Raw genomic sequence first — 26718 nt, forward strand, 5'->3', positions numbered from 1 at the left:
CAGCACCGCCCCGGGGCGGGGCAGGGCCGCGGCCTGCGCATGCGCCGTGGGGCCGCGCCCGCCTGCCGTAGGTGCTGGGGGTGGGGGGGGGGTGTCCCCGTACTCGCGGTTGGTGTGGGGGGTGTCTGTGTGTCTGTCTGTCACCGGCCCCGCTCTCATCCCCTTTCCCCTGCCTTTTCCCCGGGGTGGCGGCCGACGCATCCTCCCCCTTCCCCGCGTCTCTCCGCCGCTGGCTCGCCGCAGTCGGCCCGGTGCCCCGCCGCCGCCCCGTCAGCTTGCGGTGTGATTTCCCGGGCGGGGGAGGGGTAAGAGATCCTATGCCCAAGCGTATCCGTGTTTTCCTTTGGAATTGTAACAGGGAGTGGGCACCGCAGCCCCGAACGGCGGCCAAGGCCGCTGTCCGGGCCCGGTGGGAGTTTGTCGGGGCCTGCGCCCGGAGCGTGGCTCGGTCTGTGGAAGGGACGGTGCCGGCGTCCCCTCTGGTACCTCAGTCGGTGTTTGTATTTCATTGCTGCTGTTAAAATCACCTGGCGCGAAATTTTAATAATACTTTGAAAAGCGGTATTAAGGCCAAAAATGCACTAATCGTTGGAGACAGGACGTTTAATTGTAGTCTTGTACGGAACACTTCCAGTGAGCTGGCTAGGGGCTTGCTTTCTGCCTTCCTTCTTCCAGTTTATCAACAATACGTGTGAAGATTGGAGCATCTGTTGTTTGCCTAACATGAAAATATATATCCCAAATTTGGAGGGAGAAAACTCTGTTCCTCCTTTTCCCCACTGAGTAAATCAAATGTACTGTTGGAATAGTGATAGTCTAAAATTACCAAAATAGTGTTCCTTTCTTACAGATCATGCTGTTATTTTTCAAATGATATTTATTATTTCTCTTCTGTGACTCTACTGTCAGCTTTCTACAAGTGATACGGGCTAAGTGTTTTCTAAATAGCACATATTAAATTCAGATTTAAAAAAATATTTTAAATGTATTTGAGTGTCTATAGCATCATAATTCTGCTTTTAGACACGGCTGCAACGTAAGTAGTAACCACTCTGATCATTGGACCCTTAAATGCACAATACATGAACATCTTCGTAAGAATAGTGTACAACTGGAATGTCTTACAAGTAATATAAATGTTTTTTTTCTCTCATTTTAAGATAGTATTTGACCTATTTCAGAAAGCATTAATTCAGTTCTTTGCTGGTTTATATTTTCATGTCTGGTCTTGGCCCTGATCCTACAAAGCACTAAAAATGGACTTAATTTGAAACGCAAATAGGCCTAGTGGATATACAGATTTAAATACGTGCATTCTTTGCAAAATTGTGGCCTTTGTTTATATCTCCAAATGCTTTCTCCTGATGTCTATGGTTTAGCAAGGAAAAGAAGAATTTAACTAGAAGAGTGTTTCGGTGCATAATTCACCCATTACTCCTCACTCAAAATAAATTATTTTTCTCCAAATTTTGCTGCTGTCACTGGGCATAAAAATTAAGGTTGTTTTTAGTCCTTTGGCTTACAAAACAGAACTTTCTCATATTTGCAAGCCTGCAGAGGAGAGAGAATTGATACTTAGAAGGTTGAGCTGAATTGTCAGTTACATTTGTCATAAAACACAGAATACTCACTGTGATTTACCATTGTTTCCAGTTTGGGGATGAGACATTTATTTCTTTTTAGTACTGGAATCACAAGCTCAAGCCTGTGGCTGTTGCAGCACCTGATAACAACGTGAACGTTTAATTCAAATCTGCAACTTAAGAACAAGCCTACGTACCTAGCCTTATTCTTTCCTGTCACCTCTGTGCTACTGAGACCAACATCGGCTCGTCCTTGCTTCTGATTACCTTGTTTGGTGAGTATGAAACCTGATGATTTTACTGATCTAAGTTTTACTTGATTAGGGTTTCTGTAGCCAAAATTTTGTCAGACTCTTCATTGTATTTTTATATTGGTTTTGGAATACGTGATATCACACAAGAGACTAAGTGTATCTCCAGCAATTTTTTTTTTAACTTTTGGAAAGGTAGTATAATTTACTGCAGAAATAAAAAAAAAATAAAAGTCCCTGCGTTTCTTTTGGAAATTGGATATCTTTAGGCCTTGTTTAGGTTCAATTATTTTTATGAATGTCTATGTTAGCATAAGATACTAAAAATCTTGGAAGACTTTCATATTTTAGTATATATTTTAGTTTATTTGTACTATAGAGACATAGGCAGTCAACTTCTGTCAGTACCTGACCATAATACAATAAGAATGTATTCTTGTAAGTTTTAAGGAGAATTACTTTTTCTCCAAAAGGAATCAATCATGGCTGATGACTCGCAGAGAAACTTCCGTTCAGTGTATTATGAAAAAGTGGGGTTTCGTGGAGTTGAAGAAAAGAAGTCACTGGAAATTCTGTTAAAAGATGACCGGTTGGGCAAGTTGATTTCACTGTTTCCTCTATTACCTTGGTGATTTGGGGATGGAGAGGGAATAATAGAAAATGTTCACCTGCCGTGCTTAGTACTCATTTAAGTTTTGCATCTTTTACCACTAATCTCTCAGTTATTACTAGCAGTCCTTTGTGTTTCAAAGATCTGAAAATGTGATTTTTAAAACTATTAAAACTATTGTCTGCTTGCTGATTTTTTTTCTTCTGTTATTCACAATGCCCAAGAAACTAAAAGTTTTTAATGAAAGCAGTTTTAATCTGAAAATATATTGTTTCATGCTGTTAATTCCATCTAACCTCAAAACAATGAAGGTTTTGTTATTGCTGTTGGTCCCTGAGGAGTGCCCCATCTCTAACATTACAGAAAGATAAATGTTGTCCCTTTAACAAAGCCCTTAATTGTTTTGATGTAGCAACATGATTTACAAAATGTCTAGAAAAATGGTACAGTTTCTTCCTCGTGAAACCTAGGGTAGTTTTATTGTAAATCAAGCCAAGGTATATATTTTTCCAAATTGTTGCAGTTTATAGGGTAAATTCTATTGTCAACTGAAGCAGTGAAAGCATTTGTTGATAATATATGCTGAAAGTGGAGATTTCGATCTGCACTCTTAGATCAGAGTCTCAAACCTACTTGTAATTATCTTTAAATTTACTTTTTTTTCCTCTTTATTTCTCTACAGATATTGAGAAGCTTTGTACATTTAGTCAAAGGTTTCCTCTCCCATCTATGTATCGTATACTGGTGTGGAAAGTGCTTCTAGGTATGAAATATGACATCTGTGGTCCTCTGTAGAAATCAGTATATAGGAAGGTGTGATTTTTCTGTTTGGGATTTTTTTTTTTTCTTGTGAGGGTTAATGGCTTGGATTGTTCTGTCCTACCTTGCCTAGTGATACATATTTAGCCTATTTTTATATCCACCTAGGATGCACAACGGCAATTATAAAACAATATTCCATGCATAGTTTTTGAGAACACACCTAGAAGAGTGTATTTCTATATTTAACTTTTAACATTATCCAAGTAAATTTGTAAAATGGATTTGAGAGGTGGATTATAATAAATCACTGATACCTGATAAGGTATTCAGTTCTGTTCCTAAAATGACAGACAATTAAGTTGAAGTAAAACTGTGATTAAACTTAAACAAATGGGCAAGGTGTGTAATGGATGTTTATTCTAAAGAGAAGCTTTGTGTTCTATAAAATCTTGATTTCTTCTGATTTTGCTTCTGGCTTTAAATTGCGTTTGCCATTGAAGAAGTTATGAGGCCAGAGACCAATTATGGTATCCCCAGAAACCATAAAAACTCGCCCCATAAATAGATTCTATTTTCCTTGAAGTGCGTTAGTCAGGTGACAAATTCAAAAGTACTAATGAATTAGCAGTAACTGGTTAAGTGTGTTGGATTTACTAGATGCGAGGTCATGTCACTTGCAGACAAGGAGTTCTGACCCTTGCAAGGTATCTGAAGAGTTTCCCTTAGACTTACTGCATGTAGAGTAAGTGGCAGTACTTACTGCCAGACTGAATGTCAAGGTATATTGTCTGATCTCAGGATCTGAATCTCTGGAAGAGAAATGTGATTTACCATGCTGTTGGTGGTGGAGCATTGTGCCACTTTTGAAAAGCTTGACTGTGGCTCCTGTGCTCAGCCTTGTATTATCAGGGCTGAGCTGGCAGGAGGGGTGCTGATATCTGAAATGTTGTTTTGTCAGGGAGAGAACAGCAGCATCAGTCTGCAGGTTGGCTTAGAAGCTGCCGTCTTGTGAACTATGCTGCTACTTGTTTGTCCTTTGGCTCTCCGGAGTATGTGATACAGATCCCATATATCTCTCTTATATGAAGATTTTGGCATGTGATTCAGAGTCAGGAAGATGGGGGACTCCTACCTCAGAATGAGTATTTTAAAAAACAATTTTTTTCTGTTTTAGGATGTTCGTTTATCTTAGTCTGTGCCATGATCTTGACAATGTTCAAATAAATGTCTTCTGTTTCCTTTTTTGGTCTCCGTGTTCCACTACAGTGTCTGGAGTTTGAAATCTATTAGAAAGTTTTAGCTGCGTTTTAAGCAATCTTTTAATTTTTTTATTTTTTATTTTTTTCCCCTCCCATTTTCTACAAGTTAAAATTTGTGGTTTTGTATTCCTGATTATTTGGATTTGTAAGCCTTTCTTTGGAAGACATAGTAAATGAACAGTGTGCAGAAAGTGCAAGATCTAATTATAAAACTTGGAGTTCTTGGCATTGATCATTGAACTAACAGAGTAATCCTACTTGATAAAAGCCTCTGCCGTTAAGAGTACTAATTTTAGTATGAAAAAGATTCTTGTACCCTGTGCCCTAGTGAAATAGTTGGCATACTTTAAAATATTAGTAGTAGGAAATACAGTGTAGGAGGTTTGGAAAAATTACTCAGTTCAAGATCCTTCAAATTATAATAGCAAAGTACAATCTCTTGGCAAACTTGTACCTCACTGCAGAGCCAGTGGTCTATCTTTGACTGTTTTAGATAGGATGATTTGTGAATCATATGATAACACAAAACACCTTCTGAGTTAACTGTATGGAAAATTATACTGATTTTTTTAAAGGATTTTGTATTTTAAACAAAGAGTTACTTATTTCAAGAACGCATACTGTCATTCTGTATACTCCTTGCGTGAGCAGAGGTACAAGGACTTTTCTTATGCTGCCTGACAGTGTTAGCACTCATTAGAAAGCTAGTATTCAGAAGGGCAACACAAAATATCTCTCCCTAAATGACTGGAACAACAGACCAGTCCATTTCTGGTGGGAGGTGTTACTCTCCTCTAAACAATGTTAACAGTTTAACAAAAGGGATTCTGTCCTGTCAGCAAAATTATCTCGGACACATATGAAGGCTTGATGCTGTCCCAGGTTACAAGGTGTGTCAGCGGTGTCTCTGTCAACTTCCTCTTCAGGTGGTTGGTTTCTAGATATCCCTGTGTTCAAGCTTCTTTTCTGTCTGCCTAAGGCAGTCTTCTGTATTTGAGGAAAGCAGTTGGCAGTACGTACATACAAAATCACGATGTTGACTCTGTTTTTGCATAATGTGAAAAATGTCTTGCTCTGTCCCAGCTTTTGAAATGCAGACAGGTTTGCAGTTGGAAAATAAAAGATAATTTTCTGTCTGTTATGCTTGTTACTAAAACTCAGCCATTTCACGTTTTAACACTTGGCAGAAATGTTTTTTTCCTTCAATGAGAGATAAAAACAGCAGGTAGCCTGTTTCAGAACTCATTTTTGAAGAATCCTTTGTTATTGTGGGTTTCTACAATGGGAAAAATTCTGCTCTACTAGTGATATGGTAGTAGCGTTTTTTTGCTTTGGTGTACGTAAGATCTTATTTCAGTTGAAGCCTTTGACAGTTTTGTTGTGAATATCAGCGCATGGCAAGATTGAGTCTTGAGTGAGGGGAAGGATCGAGTCAAACGTTGAGCATCTCTTTTGGAGATTGTAAACAGTTTAATTCTCTTTGCCCCTGTACCTAAATACTTTTTTTTTCCTTTGTTATTTTTCCTCCTAGGAAACTAGAAAAATATTTGTGTTGTGCTAAGAAAGTAAAAAATGTTATCTGGCAAAATAGTTGGGTGGTATACTTAAATTTTAATCTGTAACTGATTCAACTGATGTGATTGATTTTGTTTCTGAATGTTGTTTTAGAGAGGATTAATCTCTATGATACAGTAAGTAAAGAATTTTCTGGCAGAGATCTAACAGTAAATTAAATAATACTGGAATGTACAGTATCTTTGCAATAGTTAATTGCATGTATATATTCTCTGGTTATCTCAGAGTTTAGAATTTGAGAGTATTAACAGCTAATGTGCATAAAAATAATTCTGCATCCACTTTGTTTTTTAAATAAATGGAAGCTAGGTGCAAATGTGCAATTAGTACTGTGTTAAAAACCTACAGGTAGGTATAAACAAGTAACAAGTAAGATTCACAATTTAAAAATAAAGAAAGCTTGTTGGAGGGGGAGAGTAAACCAATTAAATTATTTTCGATCTATCCCAACAATGATATTTCTTATCAGCGATAATGTGGTAGACAAAAGAGTTAGTATTAATTTCCTGAAAACCTTGCAGAAGAGCTTGAGAAACAATAGTCTAAAAGTAGATTTTGCCTATGTTCAGTTAACATAGGAAATTTGTTTTTATAAATATAATGCTAAAGTGCTTTGTTGGTTCATTGACTTCCAGTTTTGTAGAATTTTCTCCCTGTATTCTTTGATCAAGTTTATGGGCAAACTGCAGTGCCAGGTCCTACATTTCTGTAGGCTGGAGTTGTAGTAGAAATTGAGTTTGGGCAGATGTCTTGGAAACTGGGTTTAAGTGTTCTATTTTTTCTCTTTAGAGCTGCTTATCTTTTTTTTCTGTTTGTTTTTTTTTTTTTTTTTAACTTTTTTTTTTTATTCTTTTTTAGGAATTATTCCTCCTCACCATGAATCTCATGCTTTGGTGATGAAGTACCGGAAGGAGCAGTATTGGGATGTACACCATGCTCTTCGTGTAATTCGTTTTATTAATGATTCTACCCCACAGGTTGATGTTTTCCTCCGCATACATCAACTGGAATCAGGAAAATTGCCTCGAAACTTGGCTTTTCCATTGGTCAGTTGTCCTTTTAACAGTCTTTTAAATACAGTATTTTATTTAGTAATGTAAACATGTGAGAAACTGAACTGCAAGTAGCCCCACAAATGGACATAGATAGAAAAAGTAAGGTGACTTGGAAAATGGGGAAGTACTGGTATAAAATAAGGGATTTTATTTCCTTGATTGAGAAATTTCCTTGATCTTGGCACGTGACCCAGTGAGATGCAAATTCACCCCTTGTAGAGCAGTATCGTATTCTGAGCAAGTGTTTTGCAGTCCATCTATTAAACCCCATCACAGTACTGACAGCAGCTCTGAGATGGATCTAATAGTTACAGGACTAATAACTATGCATCTGCTAAAACTTGTGTTTGTTTTGCTGCAGAAAGCATTTGTTCTCTTTTCATACCAGATGGTTTTCAGTGTAGTTACTGTCCGCTTAAACTTGCAAGAGGTTACTGCTTGATAGTAATGCACATGTTCTATTGTGGAGGCAGAGGGAGTATAAAGATGATGTTGAATTGATCTAAATATTTTGAAATGTTTGAGTCATTTAGCAGACTTCCATGATTTGTACGTTATGTACATCTGAAAGCAGAGAGTTTAAGTAGGGATATGTGTGTATAGCAGCAGTCAGTGAAGCAGAGGCATATCCTGGTAGTATTTAGACTGTCCATGTGTTTTGTGTGAGTTGTAATGTGAGCAAAAGCCTGTGATACTATAGTTTACTGCTACTGATGGTTACAGTAGATCAAACTGTGGATGTGTATCTGGCTCCTAATGTAGTCAGTACTGCCTGTGTAAGGAAGACTGTAAGAAACAGGGCAAATATAGAGCCTTTCCTTGTGCACCTTCCCAGGTTAGAGACTTCCTGAGTTGGCTGTTGGCATGAGGTCTAGTTGTTTTAGAGTTAGCTCACCTCCATCTACACTATGTGCAGTCATACCATTTACTGTGGTTTAGGCATGCTGATATTTCTGTTAGGGAAGTCTATCCTCTAGAGAAAAGATGATGGCATGCCCGTCACATGCTTCTGGTCATGTATTGTGGGGAGTAACGTACTTGTCACTTGGTGTCGTGGGCGGAGTGATTAACTTCACTTGTAAAAGAGAAGTAGTGAAATATTTATTAACATAAAACAGTGATTTAACAAAGTTAGTAGTGAATGCGACAGTGTTTTACGAGATCTGATGCCAGGGTACACTTGGTTATTTACTGCATAGAGGCCAGGGTCAGACAAGCTGTCAGGGAGACCCTCCTGTTGAGTCACGAGGTTCAGAAAGGACCCCCTTGCTTTCTAAACTCCTTCTCAGAGAGGAGTCTAGGTGCAACTGGATCCAGTCCTAGTCCCAGACTTGGTCAATGGTTTATGTCTAAAGGATTATGTATGCGCAATCAATCCTTTATTTCACTTAGCTAAGATTTCAAAGTTTAGCATGCTATTAGTCACTTAGCAAGAGTCTGTTGCGGCAAGGAATCTCTCAACTTCGAGGAGTGGAACCTTAAGCAAGCATCCCCACTTAAGGGGAGATCCTGTCGTGCAGCCCGCTGCCATGCAGGAGAGCTCAAAGGGCTCTCGGGCTGTCCACTATTTATAGAGTAAGATAATTGACCTATAGTCATATTCTCATGGGAACAAGATACCTACATTCCTACTCCAGACAGTGTTTTGGTTATGTTGCCAGCCATCCCCCACAGTTCAAGTGCAACTCATAACAACTCCTGCTGATGTCCATGGCTTGAGCAGGAGCCGGGGGTGGCGAAGGGGAGAGCACACCGCCACAGTTGGAAAAGATAGTTGTTTGCCTGTAGGAAGATGTTTATCTCAAACCAAATGATTTTCTGTATGTTGAAGGTAGGCATACAGCTCATGGCTGCATTATTTTTTTTCAGTAACTGTAACATCTATGGCAGAGGTTTTCGAGGGGCCTGTTTGGCCCTTAGCAAGGAATAGGATGAAAAATTCTGCTGCTGTGCAGTATAAAAATGTGGGGCATAGAAGTAGGATTGTCACTACCTTGTTAGGATGTAATATTGTCTCATTTGAGAACTTTGAATCAGAGGTGTTCCAAACTGCTGTTGTATGTTTTGGTTTTAAAAGCAAGACAAGTCTGATTTGTTCTGCTTTAATAGGTATCTGTCACCATAATGCTGCTGCTGCCCAGTGTTTTGTTTATGAATGTCAGAAAAGCTCTCTGAGTATGTTGATTCCCGTTTGTTTTCCCAAATGGCAGGGAAAAGGAATACAAGAATAATTTAAATCATATAGTCAGTACTTCTGTGTAGTTCACTTTTTTGGCTTTGTTTTCCAGGAACCTGAAGATGAAGTGTTTCTTGCTATTGCTAAAGCAATGGAGGAAATGGTGGAGGATCCTATAGAATGCTATTGGCTTGTCAGTTGCTTTGTGAATCAGCTGAACAGCAAGCACAAAGATTCATTACAACAACTGGTAAGGAAAAAATACTTTTTTTTTTTTTGTGAGGAGAGCTATAAAGGAGAAAGGAAGAAGTCATAGAAAGCATTTATGTATGGAGACAACTGGAGTATCAGAGGTGACACCCTTGGATTCTGTTCCACCAGCTGTTTTGAGAAAATGAGAAGAGTGCTTTTTGCATTGTGTTTGTACTGTCCTGTAGGACACTTTGTCTAATATAACATTAGGAATTGTTTTTGTTGGCTACATGGTAGTTTTTGATTGCGTTTTATTTACGTCATTATACAAAACCTTTTGTAATTTTTTAAATAATCTCAAAAGATAAGAAACCTTTTATTTAACAATGTCTACTGAGGTGAAAGTATCTGAGTTCCTGTGCACTAATAATCGCAGAATGAAAATTCATTGCAGAAAATTGTGCATGTCCTTTTTCACTCTTTTCAAAGTAAGAAATACTTTTTAAACGTACCTCATTGCTGGAAGTGATACATTTCTGTAATTCCTTTTGAAGGATAGAAGAGAGTTTTTAAAGAAAGTATGTGCTCTCATTACATAAAGTGCCAAGTCTCTACCTTACTAAGTTTTTATTTTAATGTGAATATTGTACCAAGAATCTGGATGTTAGAATATGGACAAGGGAAGTTTTTTTTGTCCTTTGACAGCTGAAGTCATTAGCTATTTACTTAATTATGACAAAAACCATAAAGGCAGTCCTGAAATGACAAAAATGTATGTCATATTACATTAGAATTATAAAAAATGAGAATTACTCATTTTTTAGTTCTATCTTTTGCTATTCTGTTGGCATTTCAAAATACCTTGGACTTTCAAACAAGAAATCAATGTCCAGCTTCTAATATATTGCACAGGGATTTACTCTCAGAATTGATTTTCTGGGTTTTGCTGCATTGTGTAGATTCTTTTTCTGTTTTTTTCATGTGTGCTAAGGCGATTAGGTTTACTTGTGAAGGTAGCAGTAATTAGTGCAGGTTTAATCTCTGCATTGCCATAAGCTCTCAAACACCTCCTTGCATCAGGGAATACGGCGTATTTTGGAAGTTCTGCTAGTGGTCCGCGATTTAAGGAACCTGGGGTTGTTTGTTTAGTAAAGCACTTAATCAGCTAATTGCAAAAATCAGCAACACTTGTATTTTGGAATACCATGTTTTTAGTTAAAATAATGCAAGTTCGTTATTTTAACATGCTATTTTATTTTTTTTTTTAATTTTTAAGACACTTCTTGTCTTACAGTGTGTGTTAATTATGGAGAGCACTCTGATGTTAGTTATCTAAAATTTTCCAATTCCTTTCTCAGCCAAAAATTCTGGAGCAGTATTTAAACATTGAAGATAACAGACTTCTGATGCATCTGAAAGCATGTGCTGCAATGAGCAAACTCCCTTACGATCTTTGGTTTAAAAAGTGTTTTGCAGGCTGTTTACCCGAGTCCAGTTTACAGAGGCAAGTTCTCTTTTTTTCTTTCTGTTTGTAGTTATGTAGTAATTTCTCTCATCACTAGCAGGCAAAGAGCTTTCCTTACTTTTTCTGTAAGATTATGGAGTTAACTTTATTGTCGACTTGGAAATGATAAAATTTGATTTGATTCCACTTCTTACTGATGCAAGATAATCTCTGCGTGATCATTTCTCACATTGAAATTAAAAAAGGATGGAGTTAAATATAGTGGCTGATTCTGTTAGACACTTAATGCCTCCTAGGAATTTAAACTCCAAATCCCCTCTTAGTGATAGATAGCTGAATTGTCGTCAGTTTTCAGGCTTTTTAACCAACATCCTTGCTTAAGGAGTGATTATAATACTGTATTATCATTAGATGAAAGAGATTTTGGGAATGTTTATTGTTAAAAGCACTAGGGCAGGCTGAGTATTACAGAGTAAACGAAACAGTGTTTTTAGATTCTATTGCTGGAAATAGGCTGTCCAGTTTTTAAAAGGGGAAAACTCTTATGCATGGCACTTTACTAAAGGGCCTTTGAAATAAAGCTTGTATGACTTCTCTAGTTCTGCTGTCTGAGAACTCATGGAAAGTGGAAAATGCAATCTGGATGTAGAGAAACGTACTTTCAGCATTAACAGGAGTTGCTAATAGCTGAGTAGGAGATGGCACAAAGATAACAGTGGTTTTGTTTTCAGCCGCCTTAAAACTTGGAGAAGTAATATGGGCCAGGGGAAGTTTCACTCCAGCACCTCCAGGACTTCAGTGGCTAGTTGTTGTGTTTAACCCCAGCCAGCAACTAGGACCACACAGCTGCTTGTGCGATTCTCCCCCTTTCCCCCAGAAGCACAGGGAGAAGAGGGAGAAAAGGAGGGGAAAGGGAAAGCAAAAAACCTTGTCTGTTGAAACAAAGACAGTTTAATAGAACAATAACAGAAAAGGAAAATAACAATAATAATAATGACACAAGTCACTTTCACACCTGGTGAATTGGTGCCATCCCGAGCAGTGATCATGGATTCCTGCCCCCTGGCCAACCCCTGTTTATATACTGAGCATGACGTCTATGGTACAGAATATTCCATCAGCCCTTCCATTGTTCTGTCTAGGCTCCTTCTCAGCTTCTGTGGGAAGCTGAAGAGTCCTTGAAAAGTATAAACATAGCCTAAAACCAACTAAAGCAATATGCATTATTGACATTCCTTTCACAGCAATCACTGTAAAGAAAATTAGCTCTATCTCAGCTGAAACCAGGACACGAGTATAGGAATTTAGTGCGGAAACAGAGTGCTTTGTGAAATGCACTGTAGAAAATGCTTTGTGGTAGTAAAGTTGGTCATAACCTGAATAGTGAATGCAGTCTTGCTTGCTTATTTGGGACTTCACATTTCATGAAGGGAAGTGCGGAACATTTGTTTTTAAAAATGTTTTATTTGCCCTTAGGAACATAAGGGGCTTTTAGGAAACGTTAGAAGTCATGCTCTCCAGCCTTGCGGTAGTGATCTTTGAGGTTGTGTATGTTCAGTTGTTGGCAAGGAATATGTCTGAGAAAACAATTTTTTTGAACCAGACCTGAAGGATTTGGTGGTAGATCTTTAATTGTTATGCTGTGTGCAGCTTGCTAGTTGTTACATGGCAAGTTCTTCTCATCAGGCACCCACAAGGCTCCAAAATAGTCATCTCTGTGTTGTGGTTGCGTGTGATATGGTGGTTAAAAGCTTTTACCGCTTCTATGCCTACAGAAATTATGTAAGCATGTATAAAATGTTTGTTACATCCTTAAAAGCAATTGAACATATACGGTTTGCCTGCATCTCTATTTCACATTTGCATTTGTAGATTTGTTTCAGCAGATAATGATTGACCTTGTTTCATTGTGCTTCCTCTGTGTGAAACTTAATGCAGTTTGTCAGTAGAAGTGGCTGCTCTACCTGGGACTTGCCAGTGTCTTCATGCCTTTTTTTCTGTAGGCTTCTGTGATCTGAAATAGCCTTTGCAAACTACTCTATTAGGAACCTCTTTGCGTGCCTTCTAGGAGATGTTTTTATTCAGAGCTTATGTGATTGTATTTTGCTAGTAGGTCTTATGGCTGAGAACTAGAGCTGACAGAGGAATTTGCATCAGAGCAGTTTTGCTATTGGAAGATTCAAGGTTTTTTTTAAATTTCTGTTGAAAATTGAACATTTTATGGAGCTGTGTCATCTTGATAGCATAAAAGAAAAAATCTAGATGAATTTTGATTTTCATATTTCATGTCAGAATCTTTAGTTTCAAACTTCTACCATTTTGAATCAGTGTTTTTATATAAAATATTGTATTCACCGTTTAGCATTCTCATATACTGTTTTATGTTACCTAAATAATTTTGATGATCTGAAATTTTTTAAATACTTCTTTTTTCATAGAAAAGGTCCAAATACTGTGTTTTTGTGTCACTCTGGAGTAAAAACCAGTGTTGGTTCTTCTGATGGCACAGTGATACCTTTTCTCAACCGTTTTTGTGGGAACATGATAAAAGTGCACTTTTCCTTGCCAGTTCAGGTTTCTGAATTATTCAGTTGTAATCATAATGGCCTCATTTGCTAAGGAAATAACATACTTCATGGGTAGCATGTAACAGATGAACTTAATTAATGCTTGGAGATTCAGTTTGGATTAGAATCTAGAAGCCCGAATGCTTATCTGAAATGTATCCAAATGGCAGTGTTGGAACTGCTGAGAATTGAAAACAGGTCTCCAATTCTCCTGTGAGTTTTAGTTACTTTTTTTTGAAGTGAGAGATGATCTGAGCTCAGTCTTTTATGATTTAATTTAACTTATGATGTAGTACTGTATTTCTTGGAGAGGTTGCTTGCTTTCTATAAACTGTAGTCTTCTCTGCCAGGCAGCTAAATCTAAATTCCATGGTTTTCTTTTTTTATTTAGGGTGTACAAGTTTTGTATATGCTATGGAGAAATTTTATCCAATAATGGTGAGATGAAGTTGCATAATACCAGCTTTACTCGTGACGGGCACTGTCATTCAGTATAAATATTGTTTTGTAGCACACTTCTCCTACTTATACCGTAGGTAAAATTTATGCATCAGTTTAATTTAAATGGGCTTGGAAAATATATATAGGCAGGTTTCATGTAGAAACTTTTCCTTTGAGCTTATGCAGTGTCTTTGCTTGCCCTAATACACTTGACATATTATGCAACAAGCTTCTTAACAAACTTCTTAGAGGTGCCTCACTGGTAAAAGAGAGGAGCAGACGGTCTATTTTGAAGGCACTGTATCCTCTGGGCATCTATATCCCACCTGGAATATAGACAGAGTGCTTCCTGGAACATGAACCAGCCTGTAGCACGAGCTCAAGAAGGACAGAAAGGCTTACTCGTCTCTGAAACAAGGAGAGAACTGGATCACACCTTTGTTTTTATATTCACCATTGCCCTGTTTGCTCCATTTCTGCAACAGCACGCCTTGTCATCTGTTCAGTAAGCCCCATGCGTGGAGAGCTTTCCAATGGTGCTGTGTGGGCCCCCAGACAGAGGGCCCTGCTGTTAAACCTTGATGTCCTGTTTGTGGCTTCAGCTCTAAAGGCGAAATGGCACTTTGGCTGCCAGTTTATTCCAGATGATCCAACTACAACAGAAGTAATGCAGCTTTGCAGATATAATTGTGAATAAGCCAAGCATTTTTTACGGCCTAATGTTGCCAGTCACGTATCATGCCCCTGACTAACATTGTTTGTATTCTGCACTGGAGACGTGGCATTAGCAGGACAGTAATAGCTGATAGGGTGGTGTTAGGTTATTAGCCTCTGGTAATTTGTTTGTGGCAAAGTATTTGGTAGTTCTCCTGAAATCTTATGACTGCCTTTCAAACTGGCAGTACCTCATGTGTTAATATATGGCTTCTGTAGTTTTACATCTGTGATCTCCATGTCCTGCATAAACTACATCTAGTTGTAAAAATAGGAGTCATTTGTTAGTAGACACAACAGAAATATGAAAAATGGTAGAATTTACTATGGAGCAGGAGGGCATAAGAGCGTGCATGTGGGCTACTACTGTAGAGAAACTTAAGTCTGTTTGCCTTTGTCTAAATAATTGAGCTGCTTCCCAGCTCTGGAAACAGATGGGCACGAGCTCATGACATGACATCAGGATGAGACTTGCGTGAGTCTCATCATGTCCCTCCATGCCCAGTTACTATTGGAAGGACACCCAGAAGTGCAGGCAGAGGAGCAAGCGTTGGTTCTCTTTAAACATCTCTGGCCTGGGCGACTGGAGGACCAGAAGCAAGGAATAAGGTTGAGTGTGCTTACCCTGCATCCTAGGGGAAAAAGCTGGGAGATTAATGATAATATTTCAGAAAAAGTGCAGCAATGCTGTGATGCATTTTGTATACTGCTGCACTGTAGCAGTTGAGGAACCTGAGAAACTGCGCTGAGAATGCCATGCCTTCACACACGTGCACACACAGAGTAAGTCGTATCTTGTCTACAGAAGAAGCTCAGTGGAAAGTAAATGGTTTCATTTGCATAATCCTTGGCATGCTCTTTGCCTTCATAGCTTCTTATTTCTTTTTATTTTTCCTTGTGGTTGTTCCTACTATTTCACTGTTCAAGAAATACTATAAGGGTGCTCCTGTGGTTAATTGAATGCTGTTATATTTCACGGAGGATGATAGTCACAAAAAACATAATGAATTTAGTGTATACTTTCTTTTTCAGCATTCCTGAGTAGGGCTATAGGCACAGTTACGTGACATTTCTGTTGTAATTTTCCTATCACTAGGAGTATCAAAAAACAGGTAAAAAGTTGCAATCTCTGACACTATACTTGATCTTAAGTGTTTGATGTTATTTAAAAAGTGTAATACTTGTTATCATCGGTAGAGATACAATGTATAAAGGCTGCTATATTAGAATACAATCATCAAAATATGTGTTTCACTGAAACTGCTGTGGGTTTTTTCCATTCTAAGTAAACACAGTTTATGTTGCTATTCCTGGCTCTACTGGTATAGACAAGGTGCTGACCGCTGGTCTGTTTATCACAGCGTCACACAGTCATTCCCCTGTTGCTGTCTCTGGTGGAGTTGCATCAAGAGTAGCAATAGCTGAAGACGTTAAGGGGAAAAATACTGCAGCAGACACAGACTGGTTAGTGCTGGCATCTCGTGCACTTTGCTCTGCACCCTTTTCCAAAATCTGTTAGGCACTGGTAATTTAGATACCACATCTGTTTTGCCATTGTTAAAACATTTGTTCTGGAATCAGACTAAATAATGTAGGAAAACATGAGAGTGTATTCTGAGCATGAAATGTAACCTACTGTAATGTAATTATGGAAACTGAAGTCAGGAGACTTGGAAGCAAAATAATGAAAGAAGGCTGGGTATTTTATATTCAGATTAGTAAGTTTGTATTTTAATTAACATGAGCTTTAATATGAACTTTCAAAATTCTTTCCTGTTTCTGAGGTCTGCTACTCTCTGTATTGTCAGCCATAATTACAGTTCTGATGCCCACGAAACACATGGGAAGCTGTTCTTGGGTTCTAAACAGATATGTTTGTGAAGGAAAATGTATTAGAAGTAAACAGGGATGACCTGTACAGTGTGGAACAGGAATGTGGTCTCAGTTTTCTCATAGCCTTGCTTTAATCTTCTGGACCTGACTTCAACATCAGTGTGGTATTTACAGTGATCACTTGTCCAGGATGCTTGAACCACAAAGGAAGCAGTAAGATTTTAATCTTGGCTTATTTATTGTTCCTGCCCATATGGGAATTATATTCATTTTTAATCATAGCGAGACAGGGAATTAAAACTAAATTGCAAAGGGGAAAGAAATTGGTAGTGCTTTTTTTCCCATCTGTCCATGTGGGTTTTTTGTTTGTTTCCTTCTTTTGTAAGAATAGTCCTGAGGATTTTACATATTCTTTTCCTCAGTTCTTCATTTTAAGTTAAATTCTAGTCTAACTTTTTTATGAATGGAGAGGTTGTGAAAATAGTGTCAGAAGAGTTACATGAATAGAAGGCTAAGAAACTGATAAAGAATTGAGTTGAGTCACAGTGTGAAAAATAAGCACTGTAACAGCCGCAACCATTCCACATTCTGAGTTATAAAGCTTTTCACAAAGAGCCACAGAAGGGTTGAGCTTGGCAGGGACCTCTGAAAGGTCATCTGGTCCCACCAAACCCCCTGCTCAAGCAGGGCTGCCTAGAGCTGGTTGCCCAGGATCATGTCCACACAGCTTTTGAATGTATCCTTCTTGGGAAGACTCCACCACGTCCCTGGCCAACCTGTGCCAGTGCTTGGTCGCACTCACAGTGGAAAAAGTGTTTCCTGGTGCTCAGAGGGAACCTCCTGTGTTTCAGTTTGTGCCCGTTGCCTCAGGTGATGTCACTGGGCACCACTGAGAAGAGCCTGCCTCCATCCTTTTTGCACCCTCCCTTCAGGTGTTTGTACACATCGATGAGTTCCCCCTGAGCTTTCTCTTCTTCGGGTTGAACAGTCCCAGGTGTCTCAGCCTCTCCTCATAGGAGAGATGCTCCAATCCCTTTGTCATCCTTATGAGTCTTTGTTGGACTCTCACTTCTAAACTCCTTCTTGTTTAAAGGTGTGATACCTACTCTTCAATTCAGCTGTCAAAGTTTGTTATGCTTGTGTCGTGTTCACCTGGCACTCCAGGCTGAAGGGCAAGTTCTTCTGAGAGAGAAGGTCATATAAAAATTGAATTGTCTTTGGAAGAAGTACACCCATAGATCCAAGTTTATTGGTGGGCTACAGAAGATGTTTTCCAGTTAGTGTTACTGTATTCAGAGATATATGATCTTTGTCCCCCATTTTTATTTGGAAGGAGAAACACTTTTAACAAGTGCCCAGAAGGAGCAAGAACAGTACTCCTCAGAAAGTCTTTCTGACACAGCTCTTAAAATTCAAGAACTAAAAATAATGCAAGCTCATAAAAGCTGCCATCTGACAGATGGTTTCACACTGGTTTTGGATAGTCTTTCATCCCAAGTCTGTTGATTCGGCTTGAGAGAGCTGCTGGCTGAACGATGATTTCAAATCGTTGCAGGCTGTTTTAGTGCAGATTCCTTCTAATATTCATCTGAGTTTTGTTGCTAAAGTACTTGCAGCCTCTGGAGGCCCACCCTTCGGATTTTGTTAAAAATGTGAGGTCCAGGTACAGTTTCTTACAAGTGTAAACTCTTCTGAGAGAGTCTGTGCAGAGTGGGATGGATTGAAAGATAGTTGTTCTTTGTGTCCGATTTAAACATCATGGATTATATCCTGCTGATGTATCATATTTGTGTCTCATACAGCAATGAGTTGGAAAATTTAGCTTCTTGAGATGTGGTGGTCCAGTATTACATACTTTTGAATTCTCAGCTGCTTATCTGTTTGAAGAGTGTCTTTATTAGGCATGCTAATAAAGTTTGTTTCCTTTTTTGCACTAGGAAAAATGATCACCTTTACTGTATACTGTAGAATAGTTTTCACAGTTCAGGCTATTTAAAACAAGATTTGCTTTTTGTATTTGAGCTTGTAAACAGTTCAATTTCTAAACAAGAACACCGTATCAACACATTACTGCTTGCCATCACTCTCCTTTGTACAGATTTAGGAGTTGATAAAATGTCTTTTATTTACCATGACCTGAATAATTCAATACCTTGCCATTATTCAGAAAAATAATCTGGAAAAAGGTGATTGTACAAAAACTGCTCTAGCAGATAAATAAGCAGATATGGACTGCAATAATGTTTAGTGATTTCTTTGTATTTTTTGTAGAGTTTGGGACAAAGTTATTAGTGGGTCCTGCAAGATTCTTGTTTTTGTTGCTGTGGAGATATTATTAACCTTTAAAATGAAGATAATAGCACTGACTACTGCAGAAAAGATCACGCAGTTTTTGGAAAATGTAAGTTCTCTGTTGTGCTTTGCATTGCCTTTTATGGTTTATAAAAGTGTGTTTCGCCTTAAAGTAATTTGCAAACATACCGTAAGATACTATTACATTGCTCACTGAGAATAGTGTAGTAGTACCAAGGTGAAGAGAAAATGTGCAGAGATGAGAATAATAGTTTTTTCTATCAGGAGGTAAGGCTTTCGTAGAATTAAATGATTTTTAGGCTTTGGGGAATGCGTTATCTGTGTTTGTACAGATTTGACAATCATTCTTGTGATACTAAGGGGTTTTTCTGTGAAAGTAAGTGCAGATGAGGTTAGCTTGATTTTTCTGGAAGCTGTTTACTGGCTTGGTTTCTGACACCTTTTTTGCTCCTTGCCTGGGCGTGACTCTGTGGACTCAAGGTATGTTTTCTGTTGATGTAAGGATGGGATCATGAACCTGACTCTGAACTTTCCTTCTAGGATTAGTAACGAGCATTGCAGCAGGGTTGTAGGATACCAATGTAATGTAGGTTGGTTAGATTAGATAAATTTGTGGTCATGGATGGCGAGTGTAAGTTCTGCCAGGTTAGGGATGTGTGAAGCGTGAGTTGCCTGGGTGGCCATCTTACCATTTTGTAAATAAAAGCTTTTTATCTAAAACCTGGAGGTAATACGATGCGCATAGGACTGAGGGATGGTGGGATGTTTTGTTTTCTTTTTTATAAAGAGATAAAATCTGAAGTGGAAATTTAAATCTTTATTTTAAACAAAACAATCCAAATAAAGTAGTCTGACAAGGCATCTTCCCCTGATCTTTCGTAGATTCCTCAAGACAACACTGATGCTATTGTCAGCAAAGCTGTTGATCTGTGGCGCACACACTGTGGGACTCCAGCACACTCAGTCTGAGAACTTTCTTCACTTCTGATAGCTTGGGGAAAAAAAGACATTTGAAAAGACATTTTACCACTCTTCCTCCATCCTAGTGTGATGTTCGTCATTACTTCTATGTAAAGATGCTATTACAGCAGCTAATAGCATAGCGATCAATTTGTAAATATTTTTCAATAAATACAGATGGAATGAAGATACCTAGTGGCGGTGTGATCATATCCAGAGTGTTTCTTGGCCAGCCAGCTACAGTGTTCTGATCGCACAGCGTGCTCTCTGGCTTTTGGGGAAGTAAATCTAACTCTTAAAGAAAGGTAAATAGGCTTACTTGTAATTTAAAAATGTTTTTGTATGCCAGCTTACACTTGAATAACTAGTTACTACTTGGAAGTGTTTTTAAGGTAAATTTACTAAGTGTTAGTCTGCTGGAACTCTTTGGTGAACAAGCATGCCTTTGCTAGAAATGTAAATGTACTCTCTTAATACTGTAAATTTTCGGGTAAATGTTCTGGAAGAGGCATCACAAGTTTGAGGTGGAGCACATCACAATGACCAGGGGTGACATGCTTTTCTGAAGTGTTTTAAAATACTTTCTTTTTACCTGTCAGCCACCTCTCTATGGCTGTACCGCCCCTCCTTTGTTCTTCATGGAAGATGCTCTAGAAAGGTGGATCTGTCCTATCCTAAAATGTAACTTTGGGCAGGTACGGAGAAAGATCAGTGGGACGAGTCAATATAATTCAGAATTACAGGCCAGTAATAAACAATGCCTCTGTTGAATGCTTGGCTCAAAGTTGTTGTAATTTGATTCTTGTTTGGTTTAGATTTAAAAATAAATTTAATACAGAAATGTAATTTGTGATGTAAGTAAAAGTAGAGTGATTAGCCAGAGATAGAGGTTTGCTGGAGAACTAATCTTTTTCTTGTAGAAGTGTAAAAACCTGTTTCTACATCTTGCATAGACCAGGGAATTGTACATAAAAATGTGTTGCTTAGCTGTTATTTGACTCAAATTGATGGTTAGTATGCCAAGTGCCAGGTATGCCCATTGCACTTAAAAGAGTGTTTAGCTTGCACTCAGTGCAGTGCAGACTTAAAATGCTTTTGAAAATTAACTTTTGTTTTAAACTAGGTCAGGCTTATCTTCTACACATCAGCTGGAGAAGCTCAGTTCAGGTTACACCTAAAAACCTTGGTAGATCATCCGTGCTGGATTCTGGGATGCTGCTGTTAGTGTTCCTGAAATGCCTGAGCTTACCCAGTTCAGAAAAAGCTTGTTTGTGTCTGCTTTGAAAGCCATTGCTGTGTCTGCATTGTAGTGTAATCCATGTAGTTCACTTCAGAGAGGAGCTTGTTTTCCTAGTGTAGGCATGAGAGCTGGGTAACATGGATAGGAAAGAGGATATACGTTCTGTGAATAACAGCCCTGCATTCTGTTACAGGCAACACACAAGTTTTTCAAATAAAGGCCACGGGTACAGTCTGAGAGATCACCCTTTTGAACATTTTTCCCTCAGGCTGGCACAGCTTATTCACAAAAACCCCAAAGTTACATAGGCGTTATTCAGGCCTTTACACTGCATATTACTTAATCATTAAAAAACCAAGCCCTGATGACACTGAAGGCGTTTAGCACTTTCAGTCCTGGAAGGGAATCAATAACTCATATTCTGTGAAGAGAGATGCACTGCATCAGGATTAGAAGTGCCAGTTAAGTGTTACTGCTCCCAGACTTGCCAGTGAGTGTTCCTCCAATCACGATTTGACCGAAGGCTCCAAACGTTTTCTTGGTTTAGTTTTTAATTTAAGAAAGCCTTTTGCCATTAATAGGCAGGCTCTGGAGCTGCACAGATGAGAGACAGAGATCTGCTTTCACAGAATCACAGCCTGGTTGAGGTTGGCAGGGACCTCTGGAGGTTATCTGGTCCAACCAACTCCCCTGCTTAAGCAGGGCCACCTACGGCCAGTTGCCCGGGTCCATGTCCACGTGGCTTTTGAATGTTTCCGAGGAGGGAGACTCCACAACCTCTCTGAGCAACCTATCCTAGTGCTTGGTCACCCTCACAATGAAAATTGTTGTGTTTCCACATAAGCAATAGCAATTTTACTTAAATGTTTCATTGTATGTGGGATGCATCCTCAAATGCTGCTCTGCTTTAATGTCCGCTGAAGTTCGTGTGTAGCTTTTTCAGTTTCATGTACAAGGAAAGAACAGAAATGTATCTTTAAGAGAGGGCATTATTTATTCTGGGCTGTGCTGAAGGAGGGGAGTTCTCTAGAGAGTAGATAGTGGTTTAACGCCATGCTTCCTACACCGATCTGGTAAGAGACATTTGTGTGCATCTTAATGGATCCATTTCCAAGCTTTCACTGTGGATTTATGAGGGATACAGTTTATGCAGAAAACTTACTGAATTCCCAAAAGACTGAAAGTATGAAACTGGCTAACTTAACGCTCAGATAATTTTTGATGATGTCTGCTCAGTCGAACATAATGCTTTAGCTCAGAGACCTGCTTCCCAAGAGAGCAGAACAGCGAAATGTGAGCATTCACTGTCCCCAGCACATGATGATCGTGGTGAGGTTGAGGCGAGATACCTTTGAAGTCCCAACCTAGAGCAGAGTCCACTGCTTGGGTAGCCTTGGTCTGTGTCTTCAGCCTGGAGTTTGGCCTTTGCGGCCAACAGTTGCTCTTTGACCTCTTGAATTAAGGCACTGGAATATTTGTAGTGTCCAGCTAGGCACTTTTAGTGGGCAGTCCAAGCTTGGTCATTTATCTACTATGGGCTACTAGTTCCCTGCACAGCTTGTTTTGAAGTTGCACATAGTTGAGCTTCCTACTGAAATCCCTGACTTAAGTAATACGGGGTAGGGGGTTACCTTTGCTATTTGTTTCCTGTTAGCTCTGTGTCATTGCAGGAGGAGTGTGGCAACAAGTCATCTGATCGTCTTTTTTTTCCCCAAAAGCTTGAAAATGAGGTATTTTATCTTTATTTCCATTATTTCTCCTTGACTGGCAGAATATGTAACCGCTTGCTTGCATGCTTGTTTGTTCATATAGAACTAGCTGTTGCATATGTTTGGTTTATTTTTTTTTCCTTCTTCTGTTTTTCCTGGAGACAATAGAAACAACACTGAAGCATTCACTTTGGAGAGTGAAAGCTTTCCCCTCAAGTCTCCCCCTGCCAAATATCTTCATGGGCTTTGCAAACAAACAAGCTTAATTTGGTCCAGTTCTCCCCTCAAGCAGTACTTTCTCTCCAGAGATGTTTAGAGCAATGCCACATGTCTGTGCTCTCCCGCGTTCTTTTCCAGCTGACATCCAAATGTGATGGAAACTCCAGATAAGAAAAGTAATGGCAGATGTCAGAGGATGGTGCTTGAAAAACGATGAGTGATTTGAAGTCTGGTAAGGGGCCTGAGAGTATGGAAAGAAAATCAGGAGCGGATGGAGACAAAAGCGGCTGAAATACAGAGGCTGATAAAGTAACAGTGATACAGAGCAGGTTTCTGTGGATAGGAGATCAACTTCCATCACTCCACGGGACAGCTTCAGTTGAAGTTGATGTCTTTCTGAACACCAGAGCTCCTGACCACGCGGCGCACATTTGCTGAAAAGCCAAGCTTTCATTCATTCTGCCATTTAGGGAAGAATTTTCTAAGCAATTTTGTACAATTTGTAGGCAACGCGTGGTGGCGTGGGCGTAGGGTGGTGTTGCACCATCTGCTTCTTGCCCTGACAGCTGCTTCACGGGCACTGGTGATGTCCATACACTCTCGGCTCACACTGCTCAGGAGTGGGGCGGCCGCTTTGTCCCACGCAGACCAGCTCGACTGCACGCTGTTGTTTCAGACTTAATTGCCTGGAAGCCTTGTTCTGAGGCGCAAGAGCAAGGAAGATGATGGCAGAGGAATCTCACCCCATACCTGCGCCGAGCTCTTAGCTGCGCACTGCCGAGCGTCGGAGCGCTGGTGCGTGCATGGCTGTGTGTCTGCGTGTGCACGTGCGCGCATGCACGCTGCTCCGCGGGGGCTGCTGTCTGGCAGCACGGGGATTCCACTGCCTTTGCAGGATTTGCTCAGTGGCCTCCGCATGTTTCCCGCTTCCTCCCATCCTGCTGCGTGCCTCCCCCCCCCCCCCCCCCCCCCAAAAAATAATTAAAAATTTAGATGCCTAGTGGCCATTATTTTGGGCTGAAGAGCAGCTCTTGGGCATGTGTGCACACGGACACTGGCTTTTACATTCTAAACAGGTTGGTAAACAGATATGTTGGTCTCCTATGTCTCAGGGTTAAAGTATCCATGTACATAAAACTTAGACACTCATCAAATAGATGTCAAAGCATAAATTGTTTTGTCTTATGTCCCATTAACAGGGAATGTTGCAAGAGAGTGACTGCAGGGTGGGCCTGGCGGGCACCAGCTCCTGCGCCCTGCAGGAACTGTCGGTCGTTCCTGTGGGTCTGCTGTCCTGAGGTTTTTCTGAAGTGATTTGACGCAGTTGGTAAAGATAGCACAAACGCTATTGCTGAGCTGGTCACCAGGGGCTGCCTGGGTAATGGAGAATTGATTTATTTTTTTTCTTCAGCCCTCCTCTTTGTTTCCTGCCTAAAGATGGCATTAGATTGCAATTCGATTTGCTAGTAATTACATGGACTTTACTGAAGACACACACGTCTCTTTCCTTAGGCCAGTTTTATTAAAATGCTTCAGTTAAAACATAAAAAAAAGCCCAACACTGTATAATGCTGCTATGGAAGCCGTAGCTAGTTGTGGGGGAAGGGGCTCTTTAGTCAAAAACCAAGTTGTGTTTATTGGGTTTTTTTTTAGTTCATTTACTTATCCAAACCTAACTGATTAGCTACAAACTTGCTGGCTGCCAGAATGGAAATATATGCCAACACACACAAGGCCTGTAAGGTCAGTGAAAACTTACCCAAATGGAAACAAACAAAAAACCCCAGTACTAGAGTTTTGATCGTGTTGTGTCTCCCTATTAGCAATGGAAAGGAGCAGAACTTGATTAAAGAGTATATGGACCTCTCATTGGGAGCCTCTGTGTGTCTCAGGGGGTGCACAGGGTGTTGCCTATAGGACAAAGACTTGTGAACAGGGAAGGGAGAGCAGAGTTGGCAAATTCTGCACGTTGACTCTGGCAGTAGGCACTTGACCGAGTCTGTACTGACAACATTGTGGTGAGAGGTGGGTGTTGGTTGTGTGTGTCTAGTGCAGCCTGTTGGTTTTGTTCTTTATTAGCCTGCTGTTGGGTACAACTTCAGCAGCCGAGATACCGGTCATCTTCCTTTGCCGAACCAGCTCACAGAGCCGGCACGAGCGGCTCAGCCGATACATCACCCCATCCATCTGCTCTGGTAAGTCTCGCTCTCCTGGGTTGCTCTCCCCGCTGAGGTGTGGGCACGCCGTGGGGTGCCCGCTCTGTCACCGCGGCTGCAGTGCTGAGCCTGGCTATCAGCAGGAGGGCTGGTGTCCTCGACTGCATCCCTTCCGTACCCCATCAGTCGCTGGGATGGAGGGTGATAAAATACACAGGCACAGGAACGCTTTTTTTTTTTTTAAATGAATTTTTTTTAAGAAACTGCATACATCAGAGACAAACAATAATTTAAATACCATGCAGTTTCAGTATGTACAAAAACTAGGACATAGAGATCCAGTTTAATTTTTTTCTAGTTATTTACATCGTTTTCATACAGCCATAATCTGTTAAATTACAATACTGGAAGAGCACATGATTGACAGCCACCACACTCACTCCTATACAAAGACAAACTATATACATACACTTGGATATCAACTGGAAAATGCAACTGGTGCAGGAGTAACTGGGACACACGGGAACGCAGGTAATGTGCCCGTCACCTCCTCTTTGTTTACTGAAGTTGTTCCCGTGTCGAGCAGACTGAACACCTGGGAAAAATCATCTGTCCCCTTTTTCTTTCCTGATTTTTTTTATTTATTAGCCTAGTCATCTCCCATGGCTATTTATACAAAGTGATTTTGTTTGCAGGCACATTAGGGAACCTCCCGTTCACATATAACTCTGGATTTCCAGCTCACCCGTGGTTTTTTTTTTTTTTTGGTGAGTGCAAGCTTTCACTAGGCATGTTGGAATTGCTCCCCCTCTGTTGGTTGCTAGTGTTTGCCCCGTACAGATGGCACTGTAGAAGTAATGAAGGGTGAGTTTTGGTGACTAGTTGCAGTGACGACAAAGAAGTGCCGCAGTTACATATAATTATTAGGCTGAAATATATTTGCGTGAGGGGTTCACTAAATAGTTTCAGTTAACGTAAAATAATTAAAAATCTATTACATTCTCACAGCCCCGTCCTTCCCCGGTAGTCATAAGCCAGGTCCCTATAGCCCGTGGCTGGTGAGGGTGTGGGTGGGAGGGCCAGGCCACCATTGTGTTTCCTCACCATCACTTTTTTTTCCCCCCAAACAATCAAAACTTTTGTCTAGATGTTTTGGAATTGCTTTACCAATCCCACCACCTCCTCAGCACTCCCAGTTTCCCCTTCATCTTTCCATAGGCTGTAGAACAGACGTCACAATACTTGTACATTTTAAGTATGAATAACCCATTGGGATTCAGTGGATTATAACCAAAATGTTTTTCTTCCTTGACTGCAGAATATTATCTCCATTATCAGCCCCGGAGATGGATGATTTAAATAGCCATTTTTGTTCTGTGTTGATTTTTCCATTCTCTAACCTGATGCAATTTCTTTATTACTACTATTAATCTCCTCCTAATATGACTTGCGGATGAGTGGTGTTAACTGCGGTATTAACTGAGTCTTAGCAGAAATTTTATCATCTTTATGTCCTGCACATAATCCCGGTTGAAGGTGGGGGGAAATCATGACTTTGTTGTTATTTTTTTCACCCTCAACAGAATAGCAACTACTTTACTGTGGTAGAGATGGCTTTCACAGATGAGAAGAAAACAG

The 26718-nt window shown here is 39.8% G+C and overlaps 1 protein-coding gene across 5 annotated transcripts; it reads left to right on the top strand.

Annotated features, from left to right (window-relative positions):
* On the top strand, positions 1-23874 carry TBC1D7 (TBC1 domain family member 7). Of its 5 annotated transcripts, XR_010069929.1 has the most exons (10): positions 97-305; positions 1684-1858; positions 2308-2428; positions 3127-3207; positions 6899-7086; positions 9384-9521; positions 10822-10967; positions 18755-18884; positions 19679-20061; positions 23063-23874. XR_010069929.1 is itself a non-coding variant. In XM_063325898.1 (9 exons), the coding sequence occupies exons 3-9, from the start codon at positions 2317-2319 to the stop codon at positions 19763-19765; spliced, it is 882 nt and encodes a 293-aa protein (XP_063181968.1). In that variant the 5' UTR covers positions 1-67; positions 1684-1858; positions 2308-2316; the 3' UTR covers positions 19766-20544. The 5 variants fall into 5 exon arrangements, 4 of the variants coding, with proteins under 4 accessions (XP_063181968.1, XP_063181970.1, XP_063181971.1 ...); XM_063325898.1 differs by lacking the exons at positions 97-305; positions 23063-23874 and adding an exon at positions 1-67 and having other exon boundaries at positions 19679-20544; XM_063325900.1 differs by lacking the exons at positions 97-305; positions 23063-23874 and adding an exon at positions 33-71 and having other exon boundaries at positions 19679-20544.
* Positions 23875-26718: the final 2844 nt, after the last annotated feature.

The sequence above is a fragment of the Chroicocephalus ridibundus genome, chromosome 2 (assembly GCF_963924245.1).
Source record: "Chroicocephalus ridibundus chromosome 2, bChrRid1.1, whole genome shotgun sequence".
Lineage (NCBI taxonomy): Eukaryota > Metazoa > Chordata > Aves > Charadriiformes > Laridae > Chroicocephalus > Chroicocephalus ridibundus.